General features: G+C 37.8%; 2 protein-coding genes across 2 annotated transcripts; one reads left to right on the top strand and one right to left on the bottom strand.

Moving 5' to 3' along the window:
• Positions 1–501: 501 nt before the first annotated feature.
• fbxl6 (F-box and leucine-rich repeat protein 6) lies at positions 502–5,712 on the bottom strand. Its single transcript, XM_084739972.1, has 9 exons — positions 4,800–5,712; positions 4,010–4,168; positions 3,808–3,871; positions 3,277–3,408; positions 2,825–2,938; positions 2,593–2,706; positions 1,675–1,906; positions 1,095–1,338; positions 502–909 (listed from the first exon to the last, which is right to left on the bottom strand). The coding sequence occupies exons 1-9, from the start codon at positions 5,303–5,305 to the stop codon at positions 780–782; spliced, it is 1,695 nt and encodes a 564-aa protein (XP_084596098.1). The 5' UTR covers positions 5,306–5,712; the 3' UTR covers positions 502–779.
• A 1,067-nt stretch (positions 5,713–6,779) lies between these two features.
• Positions 6,780–11,816, top strand: LOC146313252 (uncharacterized). Its single transcript, XM_084739971.1, has 4 exons — positions 6,780–7,046; positions 8,003–8,117; positions 8,570–8,636; positions 8,965–11,816. Exons 3-4 carry the CDS (start codon positions 8,576–8,578, stop codon positions 11,445–11,447), a joined length of 2,544 nt encoding a protein of 847 aa, XP_084596097.1. The 5' UTR covers positions 6,780–7,046; positions 8,003–8,117; positions 8,570–8,575; the 3' UTR covers positions 11,448–11,816.
• The last annotated feature ends 1,312 nt before the right edge of the window (positions 11,817–13,128 follow it).

The following is a 13,128-nucleotide window of genomic DNA, read 5'->3' as shown; positions in this document are numbered from 1 at the left end:
ATGAACATCTTGATATTTTGAAAGTATAACACTGATTTTAATGTGTATTCACTGTAAAAGAATTTCCTGGTTGGAAAGTCCTCACATAGTTTGCAAAATATTTTAACCCCTTGAAGCACCAATAATACTTCAAATTCAATGATAATAAAGCAAATCAAATATAAACATTTGTAATAAGAGGTTAAAATATGTCTCTCACATTGAAACATTTTTATGTAAATCTTCAACGACTGAATGAGCACAGCAAAACAGATCCCACACTTGGTTGTTTTGTAAATTTATCTTGATAGTACAGCACGCTCTAGTGGAAAGAAACCATATGACCAAATTCATAGTGAACAGTGCTGAACATTTATTTTTGAATTTCAAGTATTTCTTGAAAAATGTTGGTCTGTAATTATTGTAAAAAAAAGTATTTAAGAAATCCTGGTATACACAACTGAAAGTCCCTGTAAGTTTACAATTGAGGTGATTCGTATAAATGTATTCCAATCCAACATGTCAACGTAACTCCTTAAGCTACATATAGACAGTACTCTTACTGACATTAACAACAGGATTTCTCACTGGATTCCTTGGTTTCTGCTTTCCAGTAAATGTAAGAGTATTTTTGCTTGAACTGTCTGTTTTGTGTGAACAGCACACATATAACACAACATTTACAAAAGCACCTGTGGGTAAAACATCCACATCACATAAACAAAATTATCCACAAAGAGATTTTAAGACATTCAAGTATGCCTCAGAACTTTGGCACACGGTTTCTGTAACTGTGTGAACTAGCCCAGTTTGTCCAGCAGTTGGCGAATGTCTTCTTGGCCGCGGTAAATTCTCTTCACTCCTCTTGGAAGACAACGGCAGGATGAAAGATTGAGGTAGTTAAGAGCAGTTGTTTGGCTGATAACTGACCTGCAAAACAAAGTACAGATAAAAAAATATTTTCAAAACCTGCAGTACTCATGATTTAGAAATGTTAATATCTGATTTACTATCAGTCCTGTATGGCTGCAAACCGTCTCTTAAAAGTGTTGGTTCATACTATACTGGTTTATTTGTACTGGTAGAGTTAAGAAGAAAAATCTACTGTTGAGTACCTGAGTGCACGTGGTGTGCTCCTGGTCCCACTCAGGTTGAGTGAACGCAGGGTATCTGTCTCTGTTGCTGGAGCAAGGTGACTCAAAGCTACCTCCAGATCCTCCTCAGCAAAGAGCTGATTTGCGATGTCAAGCTGTTGCAATGTTTGGCCCCATTTCTGTGTGACCATGTGAAGTCCTGTCTTAGGTGATGACAACCGAGAATTGCTGCTGAAATACTGTCCCCAGAACAGACATTCAAGCTCTGCCAAATCACACAGAAGAAGAAGAAGGTAAGATTGATCAATAAATGGGATTTTGATGCTGATACAGACCACTAATATTAGAAATACAGCAGAGTATTTCACCAGTAAAATCAAAATAATTACTAGACCATTATGTAAGTGCTCAAAGGTATGAGGTATAAAAAAACAAGTATTTCTACACTTCCAATACACTATCAGTCCACTGTGGATTAAATTTGAAAAGACCAAACTAAGCCTTACAGTAAAAGTCCCACTTTAAATCATACTTAAGCCAATTAATAAGCCAAACTTTAGCCAAGTTAACCCAAAGTATAAACCTAATGACTTGGCCCTACCGAGACAGGGTAGTGTTGCGAGACCAGATGGCGTGATTCGCGAACAGCCCCGCAGGTCCAGCACCCGCAGCCTGGTGGAGCCAAACAGAATGTCCCACAAATCTTTGTCGGTTATGTAGGAAAAAGACGGGGTTGCGATACAGAGCTCCTCTAGTAACGGGAAGCCTGATGTTGAATCGGGGCCAGTGCGCATTGTCTTAGGCAGAGGTCTGACATTCAGCATCCGGAAGGTCTGATGGGAAATACAATAAATGTAGACGTTTTATGGATGAACATGGTGTATATATGTTTATTCATTACACACTGGCAACACACGTACATGAAAAGTGCGAAATCACTGACAGTTAACAAGAGAATTTAGGGTTGCAAATAATATATTTATTATGAATTAATCTGACCATTATTTCCTCAATTTCTGTTTATAAAATAGAAAGAAAAAAGTGAAACTTCCATTATATTTAGTCAGAGTTTGAGGTGGCATGTTTATTTGTCTTGTTTTGCCCAGTGACAGTCCAAAACACTCTGATATTCAGTTTACAGTGATTTATGACAAATAAAAGCACCAAATCCTCACATTTCAAAAGCTGGTGACCACTACAATTTGGCATTTTATCTTGAAAAATGGCTGAAGCCATTAATCAGTTATCAAAATAGTTGCAAATTAATTTTCTGACCATCGACTAATTGATTAATTGTTATGTCTCTAATGGAAATATAGTTCATATGTACACAAGAGCTGCAAAATTGAGTATTTATAATGAGTAGTGTCTTCATTTAGCAGCATTGTGCCTCCAAAGCAAGAAAATGTTAGTGCCAGATACATGAAACATTATCATACAATTACAATCCTAATTCAGTCAGATTTACATATAGTCATGGTGGTACAGAGAATTGAAGTCTTAGATTTATATTTTTTACCTTGAGTTTTGGGCATGCTGTCTGTAGTGCCCGGATGCAAATGGGAAGTTCACAGTCTTTATCGTCGAGCTTTGTGTTGACCTCCAACAACTCCAAATCAGGGCAGTATCCCCTCTGAAAAAACAAATGTTGTATATAACAAGTTAATTTGTGTTCCATGTCTCGGGATGTGTTTACGGGACGCATACATAACAAAAAACACATGTAGGAAAAAAAAGGAGGGGAGTCTTACAGTGATGGCAGTCAGAAGTCTGTCATTTTTCAGTCCATAACCCTGAGTGAACAAAATTTGCTTCACCTGGCTCCCATGATTTTCAAGGTACTCCAAGGGTCCCTCAACCTGAAACTACAGAAAAAAAACAAGTTTTCTACAAATCTGCAATTCTATATGTAACTAAACGGGTAGTAAAAATCAAATAACTATTCTTTATTTGCAGTTTTATGTTTGCTCAACTGTAGGACTTTTGCTTTTATTGTCTTGTGTGCATAAGGCATGCATGCAAATCAGACTGAACTGCTCTCATTGTACCACCCTGTACAAAAAAAGGGTGATTGAATTAATATCCTTAACCTGAAGCTGTCAGCTATGAGGCTGACAGCTGCTGATCATTTTTAAGGATGCATCCATTATGAAACTAATATTGTAAAAAATTCTGTAAAAAATGTTTTCTGAGCTGGTTCTACCTGTGAATATTGGAGATTTATGCTCTGCAGAGACCGTTTCTGCAGACCAAGGCTCTGGAAGGCCTTCGCTGTCAGGCCTGTACAGTGGGACAGTGTGAGGGAGCGAAGGTGAGGGCAGAACTGCGCCACAACCTAAATTTGATCCCAACATAAAAAGAACACAATACAAACATTACATACAAACACAAAATATGTTGATACATTTAATTTGAAAAATGTAACCTATAATATATCAGGCAGTATTTTGTAACGAAACAATGCCTAAAGATGAGTGCTAACTTGAATATTTTATTACATTACTCTACTAATAATGATGTTATTTTAATTGTTTTGTCTGTTAAAAGTAGTGATAATATATATATAATATAGTATATAATTTCCCAGATTCTAAGGAGATGTATTAATCCTACCAATGAACAAATAACTGGCACAAACAATTGAACGATTATTAAAAATTAATTGGATCATTTCACTTCAGAAGCTTATAAAGTAATAGTTGAAAAGAAGAGAGATCAACTCTTGATCGCTTACCTCAACAGCATAGTTGACATTCTTTGTCCAGTGACAGAGAGAGAAGTCTTGTAGCTGAGAGAATCTAAAAAACAAGAAATACAGTTTATTATCTAATTTTCAAGATGATACAGGAATAATAAATATACAGCCTCTAAGCACAAACTAAATCACAACTCACATGTCAAACCTGTTCATAAAAAAAAAGAAGAAGAACACAGACCTGTTTTCTGCCAGCCAGTGAAAAGTGTCCTTGATTTTCGCCACAGTTTTAGGCAGCTGGGATTTCCCTGGTGCAATCCAGCAGAAACCCACAGTCACTTGACGCCACAGGACCGGACTGGAGGCGGCAGCGTTCCACAGACGACAAACTCTGCCCGCCCTGCACCAGAAACACAGAATAAAAAGGTGTTTTAGTTCAGTGTGCAAGTTATGGTTTCTAAATAACACAGGATTCCAGCTGGATGATATAATTCATCCTTTCATTTTGCCTGATAGACTATATTAACAGATTGCTCAATTTAAGCATTATAAACATCTACTCCTTCTGAAGGTTTTTAAGGATTTCTTAAAACTAAGAGACACTTACCTGTTCGGCAAACATACAACATGAATTTGAGCCCTAATTAACATGACACAAGAAAACAAAAATAGTTGTTCGGGCCCGGGATGGAAATTTCAAAGGAGTTCACAGGGAAGTGAGTATTTTTAACTTAGCAGGTTTCCCAAATTTCTGATATTATGGAAATTTTGATTTATTACAGTAAATATATTACAGAATTCTCCTCTAAAACAGGTATCACACAGTCCCAAGTATAATTTATTTTGCAAGTATTTAATTACAATTTTGGAATCATTAAGATGGACAATATCAATTAGTAAAACTATAAAACAATATGATGATCAACATCATGATGTATTTCCACTGAGAGTCAGCAAATGATACCACTGTATCTGGGATTTTTAAGTATTCAATCATCCCAGCTACATCAAATCAAATATGAGATTGTTACCTGCATAGAAATGGTACAGCACCATCTTGGACAACCACCTTCTGAAAAATATTGATTAGCACCTCCTCAGGAAGACTTTGACCCCATCTGTGGTCTGTTTTCTGTGGCACGGACAAATCATTGTCTTCTTTCTCCTTGGCACCTGGATTATTTGCTGGTTTTGGCTTGACACACACTGTCTTTTTTTTCTTCTTTTTTTCTTTCCCTTTTGCTTTAGTCAGCTTCTTCTTTTTGCTTCCCTTCTTTGGGAGAGTCCAGATTGGTCCATCATACTGTGAAGTACTACTCGATATGACAAGAAGCATATCTTCCCCTTGTTCGACAGTGTAGCCAGGCCGAGCAGTCCGGGAGGCCCTGGCCTTTTTTTGTTTCTTGGCTTTTTCATTTGTTGTTTTACCTCTGGTCCTCTTCAGAGATACCTTCTTTGGCTTTGGTCCATCCTCTCCTTGACCTGATGTATTTGATGTGTTGGGTGGTGTGTCTTCTGCTTCAGAGGAATCCATCATGTGCTGCTAGGTGTCTTTATCATGAGCTTCATTCCAAGAAAACCACGCGCTGGCTGATAAGAGAAATGTCAGCATCTGAAGACAGAATCAGAATAAGAACAATCTGAGTGTCATGTACATAGTGAATGAGGAGAAATACAGAAGAATGGATGGGGAAAAAGGAAAAACAACAGAGTAACTCATTAGATTGCAATCATATCTAGTATTTGCAGTACACCAGTAACCAGTTAACCATGAATCTTAAATCTTGAATCTCATGTTGAAGTCACATTATGACTTAAATACATATTTTTGGAAGTATATTGAAGATGAAACAAAATTAAACACAAAGGGATAGTAATATAACACAAACATCGGTACAATCTTGTGCAATCCAGCAGATTCCTGCACTTGGTTAGGGGCAAAATGCATAGCTTTCTTCAAAGGAAAAAAAACTGTGCTGTGACTAATGATTATTTTCATTGTCGATTAATCTGCCAATTATTTTTTCTATTAATGATTGGTTGTTTGGTCAATAAAATGTCAGAAAATTGTGTAAGATGTCATTTAGTGTTTCCTACAACCCAAGATGATGTGCTCAAATATCTTTTTGTGTCTACAAACCAAAGTTCAGTTTACTATCATGGAGGAGTAAAGAAACTAGAAAATGTTCACATTTAGGAAACTAGAAGAGAATTTTTACTTTATTTTCTTATAAAATTACTTAAACTCATTAATCAATTATCAAAATACTTGGTGATTAATTTAATAGTTGACAACTACTCAATTAATGGTTGCAGCTCTTATAACACAACCTGGCGTTAGGTAGTCAGTAAGCCATAGATGTATTTGTTGCACTGCCATTGATGAGTACAGTTATAACACATTGCTGTATGAGTGATGCATTATCTAGGAATCATAGTTTTTAGTTTTTGCACACATCTGCCATATGTCCCATATCTAGCATATTTTGCTGGAAAACAACAGGAATTCACAGTGGTGAAACGTAACAACAACAAGTTTTTATGGTTCTACACCAATTACATCACTCTGCATTAACTATACAAAAACAAAATATAATAATCACGTATGACATAATATGAGTTTAATTTCACATGAGTATTAAGAATGAGAGGCATCTTTCTGTTCGATTCGAAGTCACAATTGTTTGTAAACGGAGGACCAGACAGTCACATCCATTCCAGCTATTGTCGGCTATTTTCTTTCAGAATGAATGGGGGAAAAAGACTAGCAAATGAATTACATTCATGAGACAACAACGTTAACGTTGTAAACACAAACTAAAAATTTACCAATTATAACATCAATGGGAACGTTAATTTGTTAGCTAACGTTAAATGAATCATATTAGCTATTCGGTAATTAAGCTAACGTTAACTAGTTAACAAGCCGCCATGCAACGAAACGGAGCAGAACAATGGCACAGCAACTGTTGCTACGCTAACATAAAATACAGTTAACAGAGGCACTTTGTGAAATAATAAGAGCACACTTTGTGTTGCTATTATACATTACCTGCTGCTAGTACACAACTTCACAAAAGCAGCTAGCAATTGCCAGTCTAGTAGACCCAGAATGCATTTCACACCCTCTGTGTGATTGGTGGAGACCTCGTCAACAGCCCGCCTTCTGTAAAACGAGCCAATCACTGAGCAGCTCACTGTTTTGGCTCCTCGACAGTGTGTTGTGCTCTGAGGTTGTGAGGAGCGTGGAGGAGTTCCCACGGTTTTCCAGTTTCGGGGTAAGAACTTCCATTTTTAAATGCTACTTTGCTGTGTATTTAACGTTTTAAAATATTTGTTAAAACTACAAGATGCAGGGCAGCTAATGTGCTCTGCCATCATTCACGAATTACTGCACTTTAGTTTGTTGTAAAGATGATGCTAACACACGAGCAAGTTGCTCAGAAGGCTAACATTAGCACTCATTTGCAGATGCAGATTTTGCTTTCATGCTTTTGTATTCTGTACATAGTTTGGGCCAGTAAACCACAGAGATCGTCTTGGGTTGTTATGTATATGTGAATTTCATGAGAAAAAAGGAAAACACGGCCATATTGTTGCATGTGTGCAGCTAGTATAAGCTATTCTGGGGCTGTAGGTGGTGGGAGGTAGGAGGGATTGCCTGCATAGCCTGGACCCCCACCTCCCATCTGCTGTTGTGCAGTTGCATTTGTGTCATGAAGAGAAGCATTTTTAAACTTTTGTCCACACTATTTATTGATAAAGGCAGACTTTATATTGGAAACACCTCTCAAAGTAACATAATACAGTTTGACAACATCACTGTGGGGTCTGGAAAGTGGTAATGAACAGTTTTTAAAAATTTCATAGATAGGCTAAACGATAAACTAATTAATCGTGACATTATTGTTGCAAGTTTTATGCATATTCCTTCACGATAGTTGAAAACATTTAGAAAAATAAGCTAGTCACTATTAATAATTAATAAGATACAAAATGCATGTCTTTTTCTCAGTTTAAGTTTTATTTTAACAGTTTTAGCAGCATATTAGTTATATGAAACATTAAGGTATGAAGAGAAACAAACAGAATGATTAACAGTAAGGCTCTGCCGGTTATTATTCAACAAATGTCAAATCTGTCTATCTATCTACATTGACGTGTATTAGAATGACCTCTAACCCAACAGTGATATGTGAAAAAATGTTAACTTTTCTTATATGTTCTTTTGTAGGCCAGGGAAAGAGTACCTCTTCCTCCACAGAGCTTCAGTATTGTGTCTTTGTGCATGCTGATGCTAAGGGGAGAGATTTTTCTGCAGCAGTGCATTCTCCTGGACAACACTGAACGTATGACACTTGTTCCTGTTCTGTTTCATCTCCTTGCTCGTTCAGGAGCACACACTGTATGAAACTGGGTGAAAACCATCAAGTTTAAGTAAATTTTAACTGTTTGTTGTTCGTGCAGTTATTTTTTATCCATTGTGAAGGATTAATACATTTGTATTAGTATTAGTCTCCAAATTAGTTTTCTCTGCTTTTCGGGATTGAATGAACCCAAAGGTACTGCAAACTGATATAAAAGTGAGCAACCCTTAACTGTAATAAAAAAAACAGCCATAGTTATAACAGTGATGATGGACATTAAAAATCAAAATTGAACTATATAGTTTCACTCATTTTTTAAGATGGACTTAAGGTCTGATTAATTGATACTACTTGCACATCCCCTTTCCTCTTTAAGTGGTTATGCTTCTGGATGCTGACAGTTAAAAGTTTTCTGCTGTCTCTCTCTTAAACAGCACACAATGGACGAGGGTGAAGATTTCTCCCTTTGTGGTAAAGCAGCTGTAACTGAAGCTAATCTGAGTAAGTAGAAAACTTTTAAAGTAAAGTGGTCATGTAAAAAAGCTGTTATTGAGATGGCTATATAAGATAATTCTCAATATAATATTTTTATTACTGAACAGTTTTCTATTATTTATTTATTGTATTTTCATAGCGCAATCCCTGTATTTCTAGAAAACTTTGCATCTCAGTTGGTTAACAAATAATTATTTTTTGAAAGCATGGATATGAAACAAATTAATCAAGTACAGTTAAATTTTATTTGCAATCCCCACCTTCACCTATTCTTTACGCACCCTTTGGTCAAACACTACTTCTCTCCTCACTTGTGAACTTTTCTGTTTTTCAGGAGATGAATACTATTGGAAGCTTGTCGCAGACTTCATTGGTCCTCAGTCAGGAGAGGGATTAGAGCTTGAGGTGGCACCATGCAAGAACAGACTTTTGATTCAAGTCGGACTTCTGAGAGAGGACAATAATTTTCCTTGGATTGCCATTGTGGACTGGCTGAGGAAGATTTTCCCCAGTCATCAGTCAGCTAACTTTCGTCGTTTGATTGAAAGAGGCGTCGCAACAACATTGAGTCTGGGAAGTGATGCCAGGCTGACCTTCCTAGCATCAGATGTCAACTTTAACTTTGTTGGCCCAATATGTGATAGCATTGGAGTTGAACGGCAACATCTTTTGGAAATGAGCGATTTTTCAGAGCGAGCACAGTCGATTGAGGTCACAAATGGATTGATTCTAGAGCTGAGCAACTTTGCCACCAGGGAAAAACTTGCACCAGTCATGTTAGTTGTTTGGCTTAGAAACTTTGTACCCGAGTATTGTAAGAATGGGGATTTTCAAAAGGCATATAGAGTCCTTAGAGGCAAGGTAAAAAAGTTACATGTGCTTTGTCGCAATTATGAAACGAGAAGTCACAGGAGAAATGTGATGATGGAAGGTCTGCTTCAAAGTCCATTTGAGCTGGTGCGCAAAAAAGTACCAAAAATGATCACAAAGAAACGCATGAAAAGAGACGATGTTACAATCAAGGAGGAAAACGAGGGCACTGAAATCATGCAGTGTGAGGTGGCTGTGTGTGGTGAAAATGACAAGGACTTGGATGTCTCCAGCAATGGAGATGAAAACGAAACCTCAGATAAAAGAGAGTCCCTGACCCTGCTTGACATCGCAATGCTGTCTGTCCAAAAGCTGTCAAATGTATATGGTGGGAAAAACAAAGAGTGCAAGGAAGTTTCCTTGGAGCTCCTCAAAAATCAGTATATTCTCACATGCAAGGAGCATCCAGCCATGGCGGAGTTTGAGAAAAAACTTGACTCACTGAGTGAAGACATTACTCTCGTCTCCCCTGCGGTGTTCTTAAACTACAACGCCAACTTCCTTGTCGACATGCATGATGCCGTCGAGCAGCAGATTATGAACTTTGAACGAGAGATCATTCTTTCTACCGATATGAAACTTGGCCGGGACAAGCTTCCAAAATTCAAAAACTTTGTGAATTTAGCAGAAAGCGCCACTTCACGATACATTCACATGGCTTGTGATGTCTTAAGCCCTCGCATGCCCGGAACGCAAAACTACAGAAAATACTGGGTGGCCTTCTGTGAAGAAAAGAAAAATCCCTCCAAACTTGTGGTAAATGAGTCAAACCGATTGAACAACTACTTTGAAGCTGCAGCGGGCCTCATTCATCATCACAGAGAGATCGCTCTCTTCTTCTCTGATCTGCTCTCACTGAACGACAAATGCCCAAACATTATCCTGGAGAGCGTCTCCGCCGATGCCAATGACTCTGTGATACAGAGCTTTGTGTGTGTTCTGGCCATAATTTACTGCAAAATCCTTGGTCCTTACTGGCAGCTCCTGAAAAGTGGTGGAGAGTACTCGCTCTTCTGCCAGTACCTACTCTGCCTCTACCAAAAGTTTCTTGACTGGTCAAAAGATCCTTCCACACTGCTGGAACCTGAAGAGGCCACAAATGTTTTTCTGCAGTTTCCATTGCAGGAGAAAACCTTTGATGGGGTGTTTCATTACTGTGGTCACTGGCACACAAATAGGGACCTAATCAGAGCTTGCCTGAAGAGGATAATTAAGGTGATTGCTGCCGTCACTGAGGAACACCTGAAGGATTTCCTGCCAGGAGGAAAATTTTCTGAAGTCCCTTCACCAGATTTGAGCCTACAACTGGTAAGCTGCACATTCTCCGTCTTGATGGCAGAATATCCCTTTGGTCACGTTTACCCTTACAAGTCCTCCAAAGGCTCCTCAAACAAGAAGGTGTCATCGGACAGCTCTCAGGAAGATGACGACGACCAATCTGGTTCGTCTGATGGCAGCTCCGATGAATCTTCCAGTTTGAAAGCAAGGAAGAAAACCCACCCTAGCCAGAAAGGTGACTACAGTCCACAGCTGAAGACAGGTTACAGGAACAGAAGAGAAATGGCAGGAAGTGCTCATCAAGAACAGCCTGAGAACAATGACTTGGATTACATAAAAGCCACGGTGCACACAAACGGAGGCCCATGCAAGACACAGCAGGATGTCGACAAAATGATGGTGCATTTTGATGGGAAATCCAGAGCAGAGAAACGGGAAGCATTGCGTTGTGAGATAATGTACCAGAAACTGATTCTGAACAACACCGACCGAAACTTGGAGGGTGTTTTTCACAACAGCACGCAAATGATGTTGAAGCTGAAGCTCGCACTTCCTCGTGTCAAACCTGGGTACTCTCTAGTTTGGGCGCCTAGAAAGACAAAAATGAAGCCTGTGCCCCAAGACACAACGAATTCTACAACTGATCAGAGTGAAAGCAGCCATCCATGAGTGCTCTCATTGCATCTAAAAAGTTTGGTATTTAGGGATGGTAGAGGATGACAAATGACTTGGAATGACAGGGGAAGGAAACTGGGTTAACGTGATTTCCTCATATGATTCTCTGTTTACAAGCTAAGCAGAAATACATACACTGACCTCAATCATTCCACACAAATACCATGTGATGTATGGTTCTGTATACGCCAGCTGTTACGTGTGTTACTGTATTTTCAGTGACAATAGTTAAATGAGCAATATGTAACAGTTGTGTGCACAAAAATGAGAACTGCAATCCAAATAGTCAGCTGGAGCCAGACAGTTTAGTAAATAGGTTGAAATCCCAGACTCGAGGAAGCTCAGGCAGGCTGCAGGAAAGCTGCAGGAAAGCTGCAGGGGCCTCATTTATAAAAATGTTCATAGTTTTCTGTTTGAACAAATGAGGGTTTCTTCAGGAACGCTGTAAAAAAAAAAAAGAGAGGCGAGAAACCACATAATCTCAAGCCAACTGTTTTCACTAAATTTTTGCATTTTGCATAAAAGTCAAACTTTTTTTTTAATTAAACTACCTATAATCTTTTGTTGAATTTTTTCTTTAGAGTTTGGAAACTGTTGAGTAAACTCTTTAAAGGGAAAGAAAGTAAACACTGCTAAATAATTTAATATTGTCAATTGCAATCCTTTAATTTTCAAGCACCCACATAATGACAAACAGGGTGTACAATTATTGAAATACAGAATCCTTTGGGTTTCTAAAACTCATATTCAACTTTATCAAAAGAAGAAAAGTAAATTATTAAATCAATAAAAGGTTATAGGTCTGTAAAACTTTTTTTGAGCTGAAATTTAGTGAAGACGGTTGCCTTGAAATTATGAGTTTTCTCAACTTTCTCTCTCTCTCTCTCTTTTTTTATGATGAATAATCATGGACCAAAAGAGAAAAGTGAATTGTTTGGAAGACGAGATCCCAGCAATCACAGAAGAGATTGAAGCCAGGCAGCACGTGTTATTAGTGGACTAAATAGACAAACAGTCAAACACAAAGCTTGGGAGCGAATCATTATTAATTTGTCACACCTTTATTGATAATTCCTATCACATAAAGCTGATGCAAAGGTCACCACAGGCGTGGGCGCATTTATTTCCAAACGGCAAGAAAATCACCTCAGTCAAGTGTAGAGTTTGCATAGAGATAAGATCATTTCCTATCAAAGTGAGGTTTTATAAATAATTACTTGGTTTTCTACTTAAGTCCTTTTTATAAATGAAGCCCCAGGAGTGTAAGACAAGTGTAACATTGTAATTTAACTTTAACAAGTGACGATAAGTCCAACACTGTAAGTTGATCAGCTGTTTATAAAAGTCAGTTGTCTGTCCATGTAAAGCTAAGCTCGTCATCCTGAAAGCAAAAGCCCACTGCTCTGAAAACACACATGACATATTATGGTCATTTTATGATTTATCACAGTAAATATTGTATTTTTTTTATTTTTGTTAAAATTACAAAGTTTGTTTTTGTGGCCCTACTTTCGGTAATGTAACAATGCTTTTCTTAAAAGTTAACATTTTTGTTTCTGAGAAGAAAACATTTTTTTTGTACCAGTTGTAATCATGCAGTCAATAATCACTGCTGATGTAAAAGATGTTATAACAACCATTAACAAAATAAACATCTTTGATCACATTTTCTTGA

The sequence above is a fragment of the Lutjanus erythropterus genome, chromosome 16 (genome assembly GCF_056507025.1).
Source record: "Lutjanus erythropterus isolate fLutEry1 chromosome 16, fLutEry1.hap2, whole genome shotgun sequence".
Lineage (NCBI taxonomy): Eukaryota > Metazoa > Chordata > Actinopteri > Lutjaniformes > Lutjanidae > Lutjanus > Lutjanus erythropterus.
Note: the sequence above shows the minus strand (reverse complement) of the source record. Positions and strands in the feature narration are given on the sequence as shown.

What these genes read in the sequence shown, in the direction of transcription:
- LOC146313252 (XM_084739971.1), top strand. Translation starts at nt 8,576, where the DNA reads ATGGACGAGGGTGAAGATTTCTCCCTTTGTGGTAAAGCAGCTGTAACT. An exon ending in TGTAACTGAAGCTAATCTGA is followed by an intron (nt 8,637 to 8,964) that starts GTAAGTAGAAAA and finishes TCTGTTTTTCAG; the next exon opens with GAGATGAATACTATTGGAAG.
- fbxl6 (XM_084739972.1), bottom strand. Translation starts at nt 5,305, where the DNA reads ATGATGGATTCCTCTGAAGCAGAAGACACACCACCCAACACATCAAAT. An exon ending in ATGTCAACTATGCTGTTGAG is followed by an intron (nt 3,409 to 3,807) that starts GTAAGCGATCAA and finishes GATCAAATTTAG; the next exon opens with GTTGTGGCGCAGTTCTGCCC. An exon ending in TAAATCTCCAATATTCACAG is followed by an intron (nt 2,939 to 3,276) that starts GTAGAACCAGCT and finishes TTTTTTCTGTAG; the next exon opens with TTTCAGGTTGAGGGACCCTT.